Raw genomic sequence first — 22,046 nt, forward strand, 5'->3', positions numbered from 1 at the left:
AAAGGAGGTTTAAAAAATAACATTTTTGTTAGACAATGTGATATTTTATCAAATAAACCTTTTAGCTATAAATGCTGCTGGTTGAGAGGACCAACCATCATCTAAGGCCATGGATTCTACCGAATTGTCTTGAAAACAGCACAGACGCTATAAAATTAGAGTCTTACTGTCTCCCTTTGAACTAAATGTATGAAAAAGAGTTGAGACGGAGATGCAAGCTGTTGCAGAAAAGGTAAAAATGGGATATGATTGTAGAATATCAGGCATAATAATAACGTCAAAATTACACTGTGATGTACTAGCGACCTGTCCAGGATGCACCCTGCCTCTCACCCAATGAGCCCAAGAGAAAGGCACCAGTCCCACCCCACCCCCCCCCACCCCCACCCCCACCCCCACCCTCCACCCTGAGCATGCGCAGATAAGCGGGCATGGATGGATGGATGTCAGAATTACAGATGCAAAGGGAATTTACCAATCCTGGCTCCTACCTGACCCACCATCCCTTATCTCTTGAGGCAAGGCAAAAGTCGTACCTGTCGTAACATGACCTTATCCGTCAAACCCAAGTCATAGTTCCATGTAAAAGCTTTCCAAATCACCTCCCAACCAAAAGAAATAACGAATTTCCCCACTTTCCTCAGACGATAAAACCGCAGTCAGTTGCAGTTTCCATTTCTGTATATTATTAATTCCACTGTGACATCATGGAGTCCTCTCGTCGTCCGTGAAGCTGATTGTGTAACAGCAGCGGCGAATGGTCCGTGACAGTTTCCACAGTGTGACGTGTGCATATTGTGGAAACAGCATTTACAAACACACAAGCATGCACAATCACTGTCCACTTCCTATCAGCAACAGGAAACCCCTTGAGTCATCATGGAGCGGCGTTCTGAGAGTAAAGCAAACTATTTCAATGAAATCATGTGGTGACGGGAGACTGACAGAGAGGAATAATGAAATCACATTCCTGGGATGTGAAGGGAAGTGAGCTGAGCTCTTCAGATGAAATTCTGCTGATCCGAGGTCTATTTCCAGTTAAATGGATTGTAGAAAACAGCACTGTTTCACTTTGATTTTCATGAGTCACATTGGTTTATTAAGTATCTTAAAAAATTAATTGAGTGACGAATAGATCTGCTTTGTTTAGAAGTATTTTTTTCGGAACCAGTTTTGTGTACGATGCTTTGGCTCTCGTCAGGTGTTGTTGACAACCAAACAATGGATATCTAAGGGCAACTTTTTATATTAGCAGCGTATGTTTATCATGTTGAAACCCGGACCATTATAGGTCAAGGGTTTGATTTAAATTTTGACTAAACAAAGACATTAAAACTCCCTCTTGATGTGAATGTGTCTTCAACTTTCACTTTTTGATCATATTTTTGACAGTATTTAGATGGAAGAACAATATGTAGTTTGAAGGGAAAGCTAGGCCTAAATTTGTCAAAAATAAGTCCAATACTCTAATAATCCATACACCCATCCTTTGTCTTCCAGCTATCCAGCAACATTTCAACGCTCTCTGGTTCATTCGTGGAACAGGAAGGAGTATATTTTCTGTTTTCAAAGCGCAAAACTCTGCTGACAGGCGCTGGCAGAGCAAATGTGCCCGAGTTGCTGTCAAATGTGAAACAATGAAACTTCTTTCCCAATTAATTTTGGAGCAAGAAGTGCTTCGTGGTGTTGCCTTGAATCAGGTACTGGAAATGTCTCAGCAATTCTGATGCTGTGTCATTATTTGACGCAGAATAAATGTTGTGAACACGCTGAGGGGTGATGACAGAAAGATAGAAACAGAAGTAGAGCTATGCGGACAGATACCCTGCTGTTAAAGTCACAGTGAATCATACGGAATAAGCCGAGAACTGATATTCCAGCCAAATAACCTTGCTGAGCTCTGTCACCAATCTTTTTGAAACTGAGAGCTACTTCTTGGTGTACTGCTACCAGTACTGAGAGTGTCAGAGTTCACTATAACTTTTAATAAAATAAATACATTTTTCATGCTCTGTTAAAGATATTGGCATTTTGAATCTATATAAATGCTAAATTGATTAAACAAGAAGAGTAAAGAAATAAATGCAAGATTTAGATGCAGCTCATGGATGGCGCTTTTTGTAGAACATGTTGGTGACCCCTGCTATAGTTAGTAAAACTGTAACATATTCAGGTTTTTAGTGATTTGTTGATTTTTCCACTCATATCATCTTTGTGGTTTAAAAATATAAAATCCTAATATTTGACTTCTTTTTTGGAAAGCATCAAGGCCTATAACCAACTTTATCTCATTTTTCTTTGGAGAGGACAGTTCTTGCTTATGTGGTTTATTTTGAAGAAAAATCAAAAGAAAATTGACCAAGGACAAAAGATTGTAAGCAGTAGTTCAAAGCGAAAGCAAGCTAAAATGAAACAAATCTAGTCAAATCATAATTTGGGATTTTCTCATCTTTTTTTCTGTCATGTAGTTTTCCAATGTTAATCTCAGTGTCTCAAGAAAATACAAATTCTGTTCATCTTTGAAGGTATTTGATTTTTCTAATTTCTTAATTCAGGTAATCATGTTTTTAAAAAAAAATTTAATCCCCAAATAAAGTAAAAAAAGAGATGTCGTATATTACCTAGAGTAATTATTTAACAAGGAATAAAAGGGCAATGTAAAAATGAAAAATACTACTTCTATGATATAAATGACAAAAATGTATCCTTTTGTAAACAATATAAAGTATTGACTTTTAAAAATTAGAGGAATTTGTTTGCACAAATTAACTTTATGGTTTGTAAACAATAACACCTTTAGTTTTATTTAGCTTTTTTCTAACTAGTTAAGGTGGATGTATAAAAGTTTAAGAATATCTTGTCTAGATGTAAGACATCCACGTCTTTTCAGAGTCTTTTTTGAATAGATTTTGCTCAGAGGTTAGGTTTAGGCTTGAACTGAGAAAGGATGTCAAAACTCAAGCAAACACTTACAGGAACCATGAATTAATAGTAGCAGATCCGCCCATCCGTTGTCTTCTGCTTGTTCATGGTTAGGGTCACAGAGGTAACGGGCCTAGGAGACGAGGCCAGTCATCCCTCACACATTCCAGCTCATTCTGAGAAGCTCCCAGGTCAGATGGGATACATAGACAAGTTCTAGGTCTGCCATGGGCTTTCCTCCCAGTGCTCTGTCCTAGGAATCCCTCCAAAGAACGGTGTACAGGTAGCAACCTGATGAGATGCCCAAAGCACCTCAGCGGGTTCCTTTCAACCATGATCCATACCTCATCACCATCAGGCCATCAGAACCTGGATGGCCTATCTAGGTGAAGTTCTTCAGAACCATACAACACAGAGGACTGAAGCTGGACATCCTGTCTGAGACAACTAATCCCACCTCACGATTCAAAACTTTCAATTTAGCACCAATAATCGGTTTGAATATAGTTTCCTTTAGATTCTGTGTGTGAATGTGGAACAAATAGCTCCGCGTCCGTCCAATAAGGCCACTCGGAGAGTGAAGGACACGTTGCTACAAAAGGCATGAAAGAGGAGCAAGTCGTGCTGCTGTTGATCGTGATTTCCTGTTTTGCCAAAGAGCTTACTGAGTTAAAAGCTGGAAAAAGATTAGTAAAACCAGCACATTTAAAACACCCACACTGCTTGACTTCGACTAAGCACCGGGACTTTACAAGCTGCTGTTGACTTATTTATGGAAGGGAACCATGCAAGCAAGCTTTTACCTGACACAGGTCAGTACAGAAGACAGACATCCAGACATAAAAACTCTCAAGTGCTTTAGGTTTCAAGAAAAAACTGACTTTAATAAAATAATTACTTAAAGCAGAGGAGGAGTTTTCTAGATATTAAAAGCACATAACATACAGGGGGAAGCTTGTACACAAATATTCGCAGAAGCACTTAAGCTTAGTAAAATGGGTTCCTTGAAACTGCTTCTTCACTGACTCCTTAGATATAAGTTTCTTGAGAACGCAGTTTCAACATCATATGCCCTATTCTATTTTTTTCCTTCAGCTACAGCTTCACAGAAGACCTTTAAGGAAGTCTTTCTGCTGAGTATGTGCAAAGATAACAACTCGCCTGTGTGAGAGCAAATGCTCTTAATCAATGGGGAACCATCTGGAGGTACATGTTCCAATGCATTTGGTGCTGGGGCGTAATAAAAGCAACCAGAGCCAAGGTTTACTGTAAAATATTAACAAGTTTGTGAAACCCGAGCGGTTCTCGAAACACAAAAACACGTGTATTGCCGAGAGGGCAATCGGGCTCCATCTATCTACACAGCGCTGTCTCAGCCTTACAGATCAAAGAAATTGTGATGGACAAGTTGGGATAACTTGCAAAGGAAGGCAGCATGTCTTGGCCAGACTAAAGTCTGGAGCCCTTCCACATGAAACAGTCTCCATCTCAGCTCCTGGTTTGATTGATTGCCCTTGAGGTTGATCGAGGTTGTAAAAACACAGAGCATATTCAGCAGAGGAGGTTACTGTGGTCTGATGACTAACTCTAGACGAGACCTCAACACTCGGGTTCATGAAGTTCACATAGTGTAGAGGTCAAGATGTACATCACATGCTTCGCACCCCCAGAGGAAATAAATCACAGCTGTTTTATTGTGAGCACGCTGTTCAATATCCCTTGCACATTTATATCTCACTGTCTTCTACAACAGTATGTCAGCTTGCCAAAGGCACAGTGATGGAAGGAGAGAGCCAGACATTTTGGAAAAATCTAATTTTGCATTACAAAAAGAAAACATGGCCTCTGGCTGCTTATATTAACTAGATTCAAATGATTGATTGTCTGCAAGCCCCCATTAGTTGCATACACTACCATTGCATTATTTTCACAAGTCTTCAATACGCTCTGCGGGGAGGTCATTGTTCAGCAGCCGTATAAACGAACATGTCTGACATGGTTTTGGACGTCAGTTATTTTGCCAAAAAACTGGCGGCGAGTCAGTTGCAACATATGAGTGTTTAGTCGGGACATCCCTTTGGCTCTATAGCCTCCCGTTGAAAATGCTGGGTTCACAAGGCAAGATGATTACAGCGATTTTTGCCACGATCTTCCCCTTCCGTCAATCTTATTATTGGAATGGCTCCTAAGATAATCTTCTTAGATATTCCTGCCATGTGTGGTGTGTTAAGAGCAGTGTTGTAGTCAAGTCACTATGCCTCGAGTCCGAGTCCAGGTTCGAGTCTCCAGTGTTCAAGTCCAAGTCAAGTCACGAGTCTCTAAATTTAGCTAATGACTCGGACTCGAGTTCGAGTCTCGGACTCGAGTACTACAACACTGGTTAAGAGTGATCTAGTCCGCTAAGAAGGACGTCGGCACCACTCCGAACCTCAAATCAGGGATATTCAACATGTTGAATTGTCTTGGCCAGATATCCTAGATTGTTTAGTGTTCCCCAAACACAAACGAGCAGACAACTTGTTGAATGTGATGTGTAGTTAATCAGATAGGGACAACTTACCTCCATATCATAGCGCAGCAAAACGTAGACACTGTGTTCGCTCTGTCTCCATTCCTTAAACCAACATCTTTTTTTGTAATACTTTTTTAAAATTGATCCACAAACTATCGCCATTGTTCTTCCTCATGTTCCGCCATGTTTATTTTATTAATCTGAACTCACGTTTGATCTTGAGAGATTTTTTGCGAGATTTCGCGTCTGACGTCTCAATGTTCCCGAGTGAAATCCGTTCTTGTGTGGCGTGTTGTTCTAGCCGTTTGGCCGCACAGTTTGGTATCATCATGTGTGGTGTCCCTCAGGTTTTTGAAAAGCAGCCGACAATTTCAATATCTTGTCGGGTGAACCAGGCGGAAGTGAAAACTGACTTCACATTTGGTCCAGATAGTGACCGATTTCTCAGTGTATTGCCATCCCCAAGACTTTGAGAGTGTCGTTGACCCTTAAGTTGAAGCACTGACAGTAAGTCATCCTTTCAAGACACTGATTCACTATCAACTTTTGACTATCCTATTATACAGACAGAGGCTGTGTGTTTTGTCATCCCACTCTGTGAGGTAACCATTTCTATAGCTTTCAAAAGATTGTGGAATACACACCTGTTGAGTAAAATCGGCAATGATATTGCCTTGATCCTGCGGTGGTTGTATGTTTTTCCTGTGTCTTCTCTCAGTCTTTGCTGCTGTTCAGTGTTTATTACTTGTGCTGATAAATTAGGATTTTGTTCCAACAGGCGATTTCAGCTTCCAGACTTTGTAACTAGGATTTGTACTTTCAGTGTAGTCTTAAATTACCAGGACTTATTTTTCTGTCTGTGTACATTAGGAGAGATTAGCCAGCAGTAAGACTGACTCTCATTGATGGCTGGCTGACAGCCAAATCAGACTTTAACTATATTGAAAGCAGATCAGTTCCCAGCCTCTCTGATTGCCAGTGGCGAGTGACTCTGCTAATTATAACAAGGGAGAGCATGGCCTGAATACTGTCTTCTTTTGCGTCTAGCTGGTGTGGGGACTCAGTCACACCTCCACACACAGAGGATAGCTAGCTATATGGCGCTACAACCTGCTAATCAGCAACCCCATTTACATTAGAAAAGAGTCAAATGCAACCTAAGCAATTTGGGATGATGTTGTGAGGTGATTGCAATACATCTTCTGCCAGATGTATATAAGATCATACCCAAAATATCTGGCTGATGAGTTTGAGACAAGAAGAGATTATGCTAATATTATATTAACACCGTAATGGGTGTCGAATAACCCAGTCCGTGTCTGGCAAGTCAATTTTAATTGGAAATGCTCACTTTTTGAGCTTTAACCCAATACGACAAAGGTTTCATCAATCTCACATTGTCTTTTAAAGAATCCCTTCTGAGTGTACAATGATCCCGTTCAGGTTTCATCTAGCCGTGCATTATGAATTTGAAACTACTGATGATCAAATGCAGTTCAAACTCACTGGTAATCTTGGAATTGCCGCTCAAACAGATGCCAACTTTTGAATTCTTTGCCCCTAACGATTTGTTATTTTGGGTGTAGCATTCCCTGATCAGTTTTATGAAGAACGGGCACTTTCTCCTACTGTTTACAAAGTTTACAAAGCGCTGCCGTACAGGCGATTTAAAAGTAGCGGAGGCTTTTTTCTGTACTTAGTTTGCTGAGCCTGACATTTAACTAAAGAAGTATTTCCTTTCTTATTTCAGTGTCATTTTATTGTTATGGGCTTTGGTCTGCTTATTTTGTCGTGTTAAAGTGCTTTACCATCAATAAATCAAATCAAACCAATTGTAAAGTCTCAAATACACAATCCCAGGCCACCTTCCAGAAAAGGCCAATCAGCAGCTCAACACATTTAGGAATCTAGACATAATGAAGATGACTTTCTGAAGTTCAATCTATGAATCAGAAAGCAGAATAAAATTCATTTAATTGTTGTTCTCTGATGATCTACTGGGATTTTCATCCACAGCCATCTCTCCGGGTTACATTGAGTGGTCCAAAGAGGAGAAAAAAATTGAGTGAATGCTATTTGTCTATGTCAGAGTTCAGACTGTTTTGAGAAGGACGGACAGGTGAGATTAGCTCAAATAAGCCATTGTTGCGACCAACGAATGTAAAACAATACAAAATAAGCATCTCTGCACACACAACATATCAAAACTTAAAGGCAGACGGGCTACAGCAGCAGAAATCCCCTCTGGGTGAAAATCTTATCAGCCAAGAACAGGAAACCGAGGCTGCAATTACACGGGCTCGCCAAAATTGAACAATAACAGACTGGAAACACTTGTGTGATGATTCTCAATTTCAGCTTCAATATTCGAATGGTAGGGTACGAATCTGGTGTAAACAATATAAAAGCTTGGATCCATCCCGCCTTGCTCAACGGCTCAAGCTGATAGCGGTGGTTGTATGATGTGGCGGAAACCTTCCTGGCCCACTCTGGTTCCCTGAGTTCACATTCAGCATTATGTGAATCCCACAGGCTACCAGATTATTGGGATAATGTATACCAAACGTATATATTACACCTTCAGGATGTGGTGGAAGGGGGGATTCGCATCATGGTTGTGCAGCCGATAAATCTGCAGCGGTGACGCGATGCTGTCGGATCCACGTGGACCAAAACATCTGAGGAACGTTTCTGGTTAAAGGCATTTAAAGGTAAACTGGGGTCCAAGGTCACGCTGAGAGCTACTGGACGGCATATCGCGAAGCAGAGTTGAACATCGTGCCGTCATGATATCAGTGCATCTGGTTACACCCCAACAAACTGTCGCCGCATTCAGTCCAGGAAAAAAAAATGTGTTTAATCACAGCCAACACAAACAAGTCAGTTCTTCCAGTGAACACCTAAACTCTGCGTCACACTTTAACAAAGCTACGAACACACATCCTTTCCTTGATGTTAGACAACAATGACCCTTCGGGCCTGACTACCGCTACCGCCTGTTTCTACAACAACGGCTGCTCACGCTGTTGTTTAGAGCTTCTTTTTTTTTTTATCATTGTAAAAATGAGGAAACCTGTTCCTGTGCCTGCTCTGCTGCATGGCAAGCACACTTGCTCACCGACACACACACACACACACACACACTCTCACACATACACACATCAATCAGCTGGTGAGTCACCTTCAGGTTTTTTTGGTTTCGTAGGACGACCACTGCACAAAGAAAGAATGCGAGGCCTAAAAATAACAGCCATCATTCCCGTGGAATCTGCAGCTCATCCATGTTTGGACAGCCCGCGGGAACAGGTTTGCGTGACCTTTCTGAGTCAAGCCGAGCCCAGCTGCTGTGACCTGGTTAAGTGTGTGACCTCTTAGTGTAAGGAACTGGGCTGGAAAGGCAAAGAGAAACATTTTTGGAGTGGCGGGCTTCTGTTTGGAAGGGGGAGCTGCACACACACACACACAAACACACACACACACACCCTAAGACAGGCCAGCTGCTGTGTTTCAGAGACCGCTCTGCTGCAGCCACCGAGCTTGTTCGACATCAAGCAGCGGAAAGCAAGAGAATTCTTGCGCAACACACACACGCAGTCATGCGTTGTGTGTGTTCACACCCCGACAAAACACACATCATTCTGCGTATTTAAAAAAAAAAAAAAAAAACTTCTTACTGCCTTTTTTCCAACACTCTTCATCACACAAATGTTTTCGATCTGACTTTATATTCTGCACTTCGCCCTGCAGTCTCCAGCTCTCGCCCTCTGAGGCAACAGCCCATAGCTCACTTATTATATTTTCTCAAGAACGTTGCATCACTTTAACGCAGCTTGCAAGAGCATCGCTTTGCTCCTTCGGTGGTATTTTGCAGTTCTATTAACTTCAGATCGCTTACAGTTGCCGTTGTTTACCGAGCCACGCTGGCATACTTTAAATGTGAATGCTTATGGCCCAGCTCCGCTGCAGTTTTATGAGGGTGAGTCATGTTCACATAACAAACAGGGCCTGCATGGGAAAAGCACGGCATCATGGAGATATGAAGAGTTAGGCCTAAATACACCGTGTGTTTAGTCCACACCTGAGGCTCCACGGGGGCCTGGAAATGCAAAACACGATAAAACTAGATAATAAAAAAAAACGCAGCAGAACGCAGCGTGCAGGGCGGACGCCGACGTTTAGAGTTCACAGACGCGTTGTGAATTTACAACATGATGAACAATCTGAAGAGTGACACTTCTTTTGTGTGTGAGCCCTCCCTAGAGGCATCTTCCTCTTCTCGGATCATTCAAAGCCAGCAATGTCAACAGGGGCACCGCTGAGAACATCATGACAGCAGGAATTACCTCTGACCTGTTCCCAGGGACTTTCTGTGTCATTGCAAACATTAGATCATAATCCCTGCCTTTCCTGTGAAATAACATGAAGTGTTTAAAGTTTTGCGGTGGCAGACGACGTGCGTGCTTTGCGAACCAGGGAGGGTTTTCTCGTCACTGTGCTTTTATTTTTGTCATGATTGCATGATTCATGAGAGCTTCCTGGTATGTCCTTGTCTTTTGTTTTTGTTTTTGTTTGTTTTTTGTGAATTTGATTGCGTATCCGAATTGCTGCGTTGGCGAAATGCGGTGGTCGGTTTGCCTTTGGATCTTTGGCAGCTGTCCCTGCCAGCATCGGCGCAGCGTTCTGCAGAGCTACGGCTGAAAGCATGTTGATCTGGTGCCTCTTAGCATGTTACTCCAGTAGTAATATGGCTGACAAGAGAGCTCTGCAGAAAATAGTTGAGGGAGCTGAGAAGGTTGCTTGAGTGACCCCCGCCCTCCAGGATCTGTTTCAGAGTCACTACGGGACAGAAGGTCCTCACACCTTCTCTCTCCCTGAACTTTCTGTACTGCTGCCATCAAGCAACGCGTGTTGCAGCATTAAAGGCAGAACCACCAGACTGCTACACAACTTTCCCCCTCAAGCTGTTAAACTGATCTTAACATGATGCACTTTATATTATTTCAGGCATTTTTAAGATTGACCTGTTTTCAGTTTTCTTTCTTTCTTTGTTTTACCGATATTTTTTCCTATTTTTCTTTGTTTTGTTGTGCGGTTTGCTACTTGTATCATACTGGGATAAAAGTAAATTAATTTGATCTGATTCTCTTACCGTACATTCGCTATTTGTTTGGAGGAATGTGGTGCATCCCGTAATGAACTTGTGTTTTTCTTCTAAAAATGTCCTCATTTATTTTGGTTTTCTTGAGCCATTTTTTTGTTTGTTTGTTTGTTTGTTTGTTTGAAGAATCAATGCTTTTTTTGGAAGCAAAACTGGGACCAATGTGCTTTTAGAAAGCTAGTCGTATAGCATGGGCATGTGAATAAGTTTGTTCACACGATACCTCATTATAAAAACATGGCAGTAACGTAAAAACATGGCAGCAACGGCTGTAAACACTTACATTAGATATATTAATATTTCAGCCATGACAGTAGAGCTCATTATCAGCCATCAGAGGAGGCGTCGGCGTCTTATTGAGCCGCTGAGTTGACGAGCCCTTCATAATTGGGTCCTGCTATGTATGCGGCGTTTTTGTGAAATTGTAGTTGACGATTTAAAATAAAAATACTGTCTCCTTGCGAATACAAACAGGCCGTGCCATCGTCCTCCTGCTGCTTCCTGTCCATCATCCTCCTGCTGCTTCCTGTCGTCTTCTTCTTCTTTTTTGCCAGCAGTAACATCTGGCCGTTGATTCCGATACTGTCGGAAAACCACCTCATCCTAGCGCAAAAAAACTTACTATCACAAAAAAGTAAGATTTTGCCAAACTGCTATGTTTCTATTAGGCAAATTTAAGTCGACCGTCAATAGAAACGCAGCTATTGTTAGCGCTTTTAGCAGCGGGCAGAGGTTACCGGTACTATGAGTATCCCTGTTTGGTCTGCAGCCCAATAGACAAATGTGTGCACCGTGTATTTTGACACCTTTCTAGAAAGTTTCCTTCTTCTGCGGGATCCGCCCAAAAGGGGAATACCTTTCCTGCCCACGACCCTGTTACTGTTTCACGGCTGCTCCTTTCCTGAACCACATTTGATAGATACTGACCTCTGCAGACTGGGAACCCAAACGGTCAAACCATTAAGATTTGGTCACTGTCCAACTTCAGATTTGCCTCTTTGTTTATGCTTCTAAAACTTTGAGGACAAAATTTTTATTTCCAGCCCCATATAACACCCACTTTTTTTTTGTTGTTGTTGTTTCCTCCTTGTGTTTTAACTGGTATAACAGAAATTGTACAAATTACAACATATGTTTAAAAATGTGAATTGAGTGTAGAATATTTCAGGTTAGATCAGTTCTAATGTGGTTCTGCTTTCATAAAGGTCACATGAGATTTGGAGTTTTAACCACATTTTTTGTGAAATGTGGGTAAAAATGTGGTCAACATTCGTCAAATATTGTTAAAAGTCATGTGAAAATAATCAAAATTTCTTTTAGAGTTTTCTCAGACACAGTAAAACTTTCAGAAACCTCAACATGCGTTCGGCATAATCTTGGTTTTAAGTGTAAAACGATCCAGTTAAGATGCTACCTGTTCAAACAGTTGATCACCAGATGCGGCTCAGATCCCTGTAAAAACTCTGAAATGGTCATTTAGTTTGGAGTCATTGACTTCATGTTGCATGAAGGATGGTATTTTCATACATGCCACAACAACACTGACCAAATAAGGAATACAAATTTTGTTCATCATCTTTATTATCATTTTGTGTTACCACAATGACAGACACCGGCTCCAGAATCTGATTTAAGTTTTATTTCATTTGAGTGTGTGTGGAGCTCCCTAAAAGGGTGGCACCCTGGGTGCTGAGCCAAAGAACACAGTTGGTTGTGTTGGTGCCTCTAAAGTAGGCCCACTCTTTACAGCAAAAAAAAAACTTACAGCTAGTAAAAAATGACAATGTAAGGGCAAAACATTACGAAACACCTGAGTCAGACAACAAGTTAAAGATGGTTAATTATTGTCCACAGCCTGCTCAATGATGTAGGCAGGATAAGGTTGACTGACACATGATCCTGTCGTTCCTGGCAGCTGCTCCGGTTCTTGTTGTATCAGTGCAATCTCAGAACTCTGAGCAGGAATGTGGAGACTCGCAGCACGCTGTTAAAACTCCCTCAGCCTCATGCGTGCTCGGGGCGCTTTTTTTTTTTTTTTTTTATCCTAAAAGGTAACACAGTGGGCAGAGTCATCACACAGACGGGCTGAACTGGAGCTGGAGTCGGGGCTGTTACTGGATTGCTCAACGCTTGTGTCACCAGGAGGCTGGACTGGTCGGGCGGAGTGTTTGAGCTCAGAGCTCCACATCAGTGGAGCGTACTCACTCTCAACCTCCCTGCGAGTGAGGCGGTTTCTCTTTCTCTCTCTATCTCTGTCTCTCTGTCTGTCTGTCTCTCTTTTTCCTTCTATCTGTCGGTGATCTTTGGGATTGGATTTTTTTTCCTCACCGCAAGTACATCGGACGCAGCGCTCAAAAAAAAAAAAGGACGTTGGATTATTAGTCCCAGAAGTCTAAGACGGAAGGAATGGAGCTCACAGTGTATATGTTCTGTTAGGACGCGTCCTGAACGAAGTGGAATCCCTCTCGCTCTCTCTTTTCTTAATCACATTTTGTCCTAATGGTGAATCGGCCCTTCAGGATGAACTTGCAGTGCAGCAGCCCGGTGGCTCCCTGCATCCGAAGAGTCGCCCACAAGCGCCTGGACTCAGACGACCAGCCGCCGGCCAAATGCCCGAGGCTGAGTTCCGATTCGGGGGACCCGCAGGGACTCCTGGGCACGTCCCCCAGCTCCCCGGTGAGCCCCGCGGCCAACCCGATCCCCGCGACCCACCAGGGACCGTCCAGGATAGGCGCGTTCCTGCTGCTACCCCTGGCGGACCGGGAGAGCGCGCACGGCGCGCTGAACACCGACACCGGCGACGAGCTGCTGTGCAAGGTATGCGCAATCCGGGGGCATTGTGCAATTTTCTTTGAATGAATGATGTTGCTCAATCGCCCGTCTGTCATGCTATCCATATTTAGCTCACTTTTTTTTTTCCCCCGGAAAAATGTCATTCTCACGCGAAATCTATTGACGCTTCTTTGCGTAATAACAGCGGGATTGCTTAATTGTTTTAGGGGCTACATGACGCCGTTTCCACATAAATAAACAGTCGCACGTCGCCAAAAGCTTTGTGTTGTGGAACACAGTGTGGTCCAAAGCGCCACTGCTCCATACTGTCTGTCAAGCCGGCTTATTTGCATACACGTCACTGCAAGACGCCGAGCTGTGACCGACACACGAAAATGCAAACATGTATGGGAGAGATTGAAAGTGGTGACAAGGATGTGCCCAGATAGGGACGCATCCCGGTGCTGCTCCACATTCAGTCCCCCACCACCACCTCTGGGCGCGGAAAACATTGAATACGTTTGGCTTTGTTCATTAATAAAAGTTGATCGTTTTCACGCCTGGGTGACTCATTTGCAGGGGCGCATCTAAGAAGTTTTGTAAGAGGGGGGGGGGGGGCAAAATAGGGGCCACAAAAAATCTTGCATTGGCAAATTTAAAAATATTGACAGAATGAAGTTTGCATATAAGTTCTTTTTTTAAAAAATTATCAATATGTGAGTAATCAGCTGATTCAAAGCGCTCCAACATGCTTTTTCAGCTTCCATAGAATTCTGTGTCCAGGAATTTTAAATGCTGGGACCTTTTAACTCTGATTTTTGGACCTAAATACGTGATCCTGGAGTGAGTCATACGTGTTTATAGATGGAAAATGTTGCCACTCATTAATGCTTTACCTTTTAGTTCTTCAGTTCTTAAAAAACATGCTTATAAGTATCTCAGAAACGTATGAGGGTGTCCTGTCCCCTTCCCGTCCACTACTACTGTACATTGATCATATTTTCATAAAAGCAGCAGATGGACTCAGTGCTTCCTCTTCCGTTTTTTATTATCCACTAACTTTGCATACCTCATATAATTATAAACCTTCTCTCTCCCCTTCTCTCTAATTTTCCACCCTGCATATCCGCCCCTCCTCTTTTCTTTCTCTTTCTCTGATCCTCCCTCCAGGTCTTTGATATGGGGGTATACCAAGAGAAGATCAGAGCCTATGGAGTTCTGCCGCCTCACAGGAACGTGGCCAGCATCAGGGACATCATCCTGGGGGAGCGCAGGGCGTACATCTTCCTGGACAAGGACTTTGGGGACATGCACACCCTGGTGAAGAGCTGCAGACGACTGGACGAGGAGCAGGCCCGAAGGTTGTTCCGACAGGTGGTCCTGGCCGTGGCGCACTGCCACCAGGCGGGCATCGTGCTGGGCGACCTCAAGCTGCGCAAGTTTGTCTTTGCAGACGAGAAAAGGTGAGATGAGCCGAACAGGAGGCAGCCCAACTCAAAAACAACGTTTGATTTGTCTTTTTTTTTTGCATGTTGAATGAATGAGCCTGTTTCTATAAGCATTTGCATGATTTAGAATAAGGAATCCCACTTTGCATGTGCAATTCTTCGCCCACATGAGTTGGACTTAAATATTGGTAGGCATGAGGAAGTATTGATTTTTCTCTTTTGTATGATTCTGGGCTCATGATTACATTAAAGGGAGGGTTCGGAAATTTTTTTAAGTTTTAAGTTGTTGTTGTTTTTCAAGTTTAATAGCAGTTAAGGTCTTGCCTGCAGTTTGCGAACAAATCAATTGTTAAGAGATGAAAAATAAAATTTGTAAGCTCAAAACTAATAAATGAGTATCGACACAGGTTTGTGCTTGCGTGCAAAAAAAAAGATCCAACAAATACTAGTTTGGACTTGGCTGCAATCTGCAACTTCACCAGCAGAGGGCTCTAAATGACGCATTGTTCTCCTTTAAGGGGATGAATACAGTACACTGCCACCTTCCACTGTGCTAAGTCCCCCCTTTGCAGACTGCGAATCTGTTAGAATGTATTAAAATCTATTTTCTGTGTAATCCTGATGCACCAGTGAGGTTACTTTGTTTGAATGGTTTGAAACCTGAATGGTTGCAGTGTAGTGGCACATGCCAGTGTATGCCCACAGCCAGCACGGCGGCTACTGATACACACAGGCCGTGTGTGCAGATCTGGATGTGGGAACAGATAGAGTAGGAGGTTCTGTACTTGTGGAGGCAGACTGCTCAGCTTCCCAGATTTTCGCCCTCTCTGTCTGTCTCCCATCCTCGCCCGCGACGTGTCCCTTTTGTATGCTCGTCTTTATGTTTGTTTTTGCATGTGTATGTGCCTGCTTGTGTGAACGCGGTGGGCGGTAGTTTTGGCAGAGCTGCGAGACGAGGCTGCTGAATGAGACAATCTCACCCTTCTGCGGGCCGCTATATTCCAAAACATTTATTACTCATTATTTATTAATAAATTACATCATAGCCGCGCTGCAGGATAACCGATGCCTCCAACCGGGTTTCATTCACACACACACTTTCCTGCACAGAGGAGTAGTTCAGATGCTTTGAACTGGCTCCCACACGCACTCAACCCACACAGACACACAATATGCCTGAACTTCTGGGTGCTACGCTCTGTTCAGGAAATCACTCAAAGTACTTTCTTACTCAAATTATTTGTTGCATCTTTGTACCCTCCCATATCTCTATTTCTTAGCCTATTTCCCACCTTCAACAACGCCCCCCAAACAGAGGTTTCCACGCCGATTTATCACCAGCAGCCGTCTCCAGACATAACCTCGGGGGTTCGTGGGGGGTCGTGGTGGATGAATGAGAGTTGGGAGCCATTGAGATAAGTCGGAGCTGTTTGTGCCCCTCTAATCGCTATACCGCTGCAGAGTGATGAGTCACAGTGTATATGTGCAGAGGAGAGGAGGAGGGAGGGCTGCACAGCTCCTTTTCCTCAGCCTTTGGTGTTTTGCTTTGTTTTGTTGTTTTTTTTTTCATGCATATTGGGGTTTTGCGCTAAATTACACATAAAGTTGTGACTTCGTCTCTAAAACACCTCAAAAGACTAGCCCCCCCATGAGATCTTTTCCTTTAAAATTTGAAGGAAAGCTCAAGGGAATTTCAGACTCCGGCTCAGGCTTTGCCCACATCTCAGTGACGTGGTGCTGCAACAAATTCAGATCTAAACAACTCTTTCATCCGCGGACGAAGGTCAACAGACGTGTGATACGAATCGGGATGACCTCACCGTTTTCCGTCGTACATTTCTGTAAAAATTTACACTCTTTGAAAGCCTAACACACAAAAGCTGTGATGCAATGTCCTGGCCGACAAAGCTGTTTTCCTGCCAGAAAAGTCACAACAATCTGACGACCGCTGTCCTCATTCACACACACACACACACACACAGGCACGCACGCACACTCACTCACTGACAGGGACAAATAGAGTGCAGATAGAGGAGCCAGTTTAGGGAAGGTGAATAGTGCTGGGAAGCATGCAGAGCTCGACTGCTGGACCAGCCCTCCTCCCCGTGCGTCACTGATGTGGCAACAGCCATTTGAGGGTAATTATGGCATGGCTGGCGCCGCTAGTGTGGGACCCAGGTGCAGATAGCCTCGGCTCGAGACGTAGCCGGAGAGAGGAGAGAAGATATGTTCTCTCAGCAGAGGGGATGACTCACTCTCTCCACTCCTCTAACTCTCTTCTGTTTCCCTTTCTGCCTCTATTCCTCTTTCTCCTCCGCTGACTTATCTCCTCCACTATCTAGGTGTTTAAATATCATTTGCTCTCTGCTTCGGGTCCTTCTGGCTGTCGTGCTTTCACGCTTTCTGTGGCGATCTGTTTTTCTCCTCGGCTGCTCTTTCTTAACGTTCGAGGATCTCCCAGAGCGTAAGCTGAAAACAAAATGCCTCTCACAATTCTTGGGTATTTCTACCTGACAAAATCCATCAATGTCTTCTTGTAAACATCCCATGGCTGTTGCTGGGACGATAACTTGACATTTTATTTCCCCTGGAAATGAAGAGAGGCTCGCATTAAAAGCTCCTTTATGTAGAGTACGGCCACTTTATTTTATCGGTAAACCTCCTTTTCTGCAAGCAATCTGTGTTTACGTGGGCCTAAGGATTTTAAACAGGAAATGCCAGTAATACCTATGCAGTGCCAGCAGATGGTGATGACAATAGCATTACCTAAATCAGACTTCTAAAGAAGATCCTCATCTGAAACAGTGTTATCTCGTGTTATCCGTGGAACCATTAGCTTACAGCTGAAGCTTATGAGAAAAATGTGATAAAAACACTTCATTGTTGCTGTTTTCTTGCACTGAAAGTGACAGTGGACCTGTGCAAAGGGGGGAGTTTTAAACATGTAAATTTATTTCAGCAAATAATCTCTTTGTTTGGAGATAGGAGGTGCAAATGCAGCTGAAAATCTCCCAATTTCAAAATATTTTTGCTCTTGTGGACAGGGCCCAAGTTGATCTGGTGCAGCACTGAAGCCCTAGCTAAGCTACTTCAGGTGTTTTTTTTAAACATACATTGTTGTACCTTCACTAAAAAAAAAAAAAAAAAACAAGATTATACATGGTCTGTTAAATTATACGATAAGAAAAGAACAGGTGGTAACGATGTAAAAAATAGTAGCAGATCCTATTGTACCGCTATGCTTACAGTTCCCCCAAAATCAATTGTAGCTTGTGTTTTCCTGCAACATTGTTTAATGTAAAAACAGCTTTGATGTTGTGCTTCTTTAAGCACAGAAAGAAATACCCTGCATGTACAAACAGAGCCCCTCTGTCAGAATTTCGAATATGTTCCACTTGGAAAAACTTTTGTTTTATGTCCTCATCCATACTAACCTAGATCTTCTGCAAGTCAAGTATTTGATGATAAAAAAAAAAAAAAAAAAAACACAATCTAAACTGAGTTTTTCTTAGCCAAGCACTGCTTTAGCCATGCACAGGATCTTCTGTTTTTTTAAATCTTGGTGTAGTTCCTGCCAGCATCATCTCTACCTGTATGTGGAGTATAGGTGTTGGTTTTTGATCGCGTTTTATTCTGCATTTCATTGACAGATTATTTTTTAAATATAGGAATAAATATTCATATAAAAAGATGATCTGTGCAGCACAGCTGAGATCTAAAAGAGCCGTATCCTTTCATCTCAGGGCGTCGAGGCCTCTGCTGCTGGACTAAATGCAAGTCGCATGGTTTACATGCCTAAATATAGCTTTCGGAGTGTGAGTAACGAAGGAGGAAGGGAGCGCTGCAGCTTTATATTTATATGAGTGTTTGTGTGGTCGGGCTAGTGCCAAGAAGTTACTGGAAATTTGCTTAGGCAGCTCTGCTTCTTAAACAGGAGTCACTCAGCTGCTCTTGGGTCAGAGCGAGTTCACTAGAACGTGGTACATAAATGTGCGCGCTGCCTTTCCATCTGTTGCTGCGCAGATTAAGGCCAATCGAGGGATGCCCTGAGCGAAAGCATGACGCGTAGGTTTAAACGGAACAGGCATCTAAACCCTGACGTTTTCTCAAATTTGTCTTCACAGGACACACGTGAGACTAGAGAGCCTCGAAGACTGCCGCATCCTCGAGGACCCCAAAAGAGACTCTATATCAGACACCCACGGGTGCCCCGCCTACGTCAGCCCCGAGATCCTCAGCGGCTCCACGCCGTACTCCGGCAGGATGGCCGACATGTGGAGCCTGGGCGTCATGCTCTACACGATGCTGGTGGGTCGCTATCCCTTCCACGACCCGGACCCGGCCACGCTGTTCTCCAAAATCCGCCGGGGCCAGTGCTGCTTGCCTGAAGGCTTGTCGCCGAAGGCCAAGTGTTTGCTCCAGAGCCTGCTGAGGAAAGAGCCTTCAGAGAGACTAACGGCAGCCGAGCTGCTCGCTCACCCGTGGTTCCACCTGCCGCCGTCGCCCCAGGATGCGGCGTCGGGCGAGCAGGAGGTGAGCTCGGCGGAACAGACCGTCCCGTCCTTTGAAGTGGAGGAGGACGAGGATCTGTTCTGCTGACAGACTCGGGCGGAGAGTCTGACCCTAGAGACCAGAACAGATCTCGCTCTGAAAGGAGTCACCGTCGGTTTTTTTTTTGTACATTGGCACTTTTTTTAGAAACCCATACGTGTACTGTTGTGTGTACAAAAAAAAAAAAAACCTCAAGCTTTCTACAGAAACTCACTGTACTGTATTCCGATGTCTTGTATGTGTTACTTTGCTAAGGGCATTGCTCACAATGGTCGTTCATTGTGCATTTTGTGCATTTTAAAACAATAGAAGGTGCTAAAAAGAAATCACGGCGAATCAGAATTTGTCAGATCACGTTGAGAGGGAATATTCTCCGCAGGGCTTCTTTGAAGTGTATCACATGAATTTCCCTCTGGGCTCGCGCTCGTGCGGCTTCGCAGAGCTTCACATTAGCTGAATCTCAAGCGCGATGGCTGGGGTTGTTGTTCCTCTCACTCTCCGGCTGACTCAACAGCTGACTGGAGGACGGGCCAAGCTTGTGCCCGACGTCCCCGAGCAGACAGCGGCACGGAGCAGGAAAGATGGTTTAGGAAGGGACTCGTGTGTCACACTCAGCGTGACACCACGGAGGTGTCGCGCCGCCGATCTGGCAGCGTCTGAGCGAGCGCAGATCATTTACAAATCTCACACCATGTGCAGAAGGTTGAGAAAGGCAGGATGTTGCTGGTGTAAGACTTGTCACGCTCAGTCAGCAACTAATAGTGACACCAGGTCTGAAAGAAGTCCTTGTAAATAGCAGGCAGACGAGAGGCTTTAACTTATTTGTGGCCTGTTATTTTTATTTTTTTTTAAAGTTAAAAAAAAAATGCAAACCAGTGATTAAATTATCTGATCTGATGCTGCAGCTGTTGTAGCCACAGCTGGGTATGGCTCACTGTGAAATTATCACGCTGTAACACTGAGTTTCAAAGTATTTAGATAAAACATTAATCAAAAGTGATTAGCATGACCTTAAAAAGAAAAGCATTTTTTATTATTATTATTATTATTTAAAAATCTCGAATGATGACCGCTGAATCGTAACGTGCTCGTTGGCTAAAAAAAAAAAAAAAAACTTCAGCTGTTTGACGGATCAGGCTGTAAGCTCGTTTGCAGGCAAGCTCTTAATTTTGCCAAATTTAAAACAGCATTACTTCCACAGCTTGCACTCTGTTGGTGTTGTCTGCAAAACTAAAAAAAAAGCCTTTTGCATTTTTTATAAGAAACAAAAAAAAATGTAGCAGCCTTCTTTGGGCCAGCTGACCAGAAAGTGAGCAGCAGCGGGTGGGGGAGGGGCAGCATTGCCCTGCTTTATGCTCTTGGAGAACACGCTACCCACTCTGACACTTTCTCCTAAATTGATTTCAAACCAGACAAACTGTATAATAGTTCATTTTCACCTTGGTACACCTTGATACCAGTAACCGGCCCACTTCCAGGTAAATCTAACACTAATGCTGTTTGTAGAAACAACGCTTCAAGCAGGCCTCATTTGAAAGATTGTCACTCGATGAAACAGAAACTCATCAGCGACTTTGAGATTTCAGTGGAGAACCAACCAACACTAAGTTAAAGTCGTACCCACCCCCCACCCTAAATTGCAAAGAACGTCTTTGTGAGAAACTCTCAGCTCAGGACAGAAAGCGAAACGTCGTATAGAGAGATTTGGAAATTTTCTCGGCCCGCTCAGTCAAACCTGTTTTTTTAGCGCCGTCTGGAACATCGCGTCGGCATCCTGTGTCCGAACAAAGCCGAGCCGGCAGCCGATCGCACAGTCTGGCGTTATACAATGTCTGTCGATGACTCAGCGCTTAAGCCTGTCGCTAGAGACTGACTCTGACCTTGGCTGGAGGACTCTGCTCAGACCAGTTCACATTTCTACTAACACTTTTTTTTTTTAAAAAGAAAAAAAATATCATTTTTCTTTGTCAACTGGGATGGTGATGTACAAAGCCTAAAAGAGAAATTAACATTGTTTTGTTTTTGACAAAAAAACGGAGAGTTGCAAGACCTTTGCCTGCTTTTTCCAATTCTGACACGATAATCTTGACAAGGGTACTAAATCTGGTACGTCTGACGAGTGATTAACCTTTCATTTCCGGGTCATACAATAGCTTATCAGAAAACCTGTTCTCTCGTTTGCTGGAGATGGCAAGAGACTTGTGATAGCTCGCGTTGTTCCTCCTAAAGAAGTTATTTAGGACGTTTATGATTTTGTTGCTTTATATCTGTAGAGTGAGTCGATCATGTGACGTGTAAAGTAAACTGACACGGGTGCACAATCTCCTTATTGCACTGTGAATCATGCATTTGTGACACAACCCCGGGGGCTTCGTCAGCCCCGAACGGTTACATGTGAGAGTTATATTCAGTGTACAAAGTGTGTAAATTTGTATATTTGAAGTATATGTGGAGTCATTGAATAAAGATCACAGTTTTTCGTATGCGTGCGACTCGTTTTGAATCCCCCCTCCACCTGCACGGCTGAAGCGTGAGCCTTGAAGGCTTTCCTGAAAGAGAACCCTCCGCTGGAGCGCGTCGTCGCCGCGAGGGCCAACAACACCTTCCCTCATCTGCCTCTCCGAGAAAAAAAAGGAAAAGAAATGGAAAAACCTTTGACCGGTCGGTCTCCATCTCTTCCTGT

The 22,046-nt window shown here is 43.5% G+C and overlaps 1 protein-coding gene across 1 annotated transcript; it reads left to right on the forward strand.

Annotated features, from left to right (window-relative positions):
- Window positions 1–12,612: 12,612 nt before the first annotated feature.
- On the forward strand, window positions 12,613–21,846 carry trib1 (tribbles pseudokinase 1). Its single transcript, XM_012868656.3, has 3 exons — window positions 12,613–13,409; window positions 14,535–14,827; window positions 18,937–21,846. Exons 1-3 carry the CDS (start codon window positions 13,092–13,094, stop codon window positions 19,409–19,411), a joined length of 1,086 nt encoding a protein of 361 aa, XP_012724110.2. The 5' UTR covers window positions 12,613–13,091; the 3' UTR covers window positions 19,412–21,846.
- The last annotated feature ends 200 nt before the right edge of the window (window positions 21,847–22,046 follow it).

This window comes from Fundulus heteroclitus, chromosome 13, assembly GCF_011125445.2.
Source record: "Fundulus heteroclitus isolate FHET01 chromosome 13, MU-UCD_Fhet_4.1, whole genome shotgun sequence".
NCBI classification, from domain to species: domain Eukaryota; kingdom Metazoa; phylum Chordata; class Actinopteri; order Cyprinodontiformes; family Fundulidae; genus Fundulus; species Fundulus heteroclitus.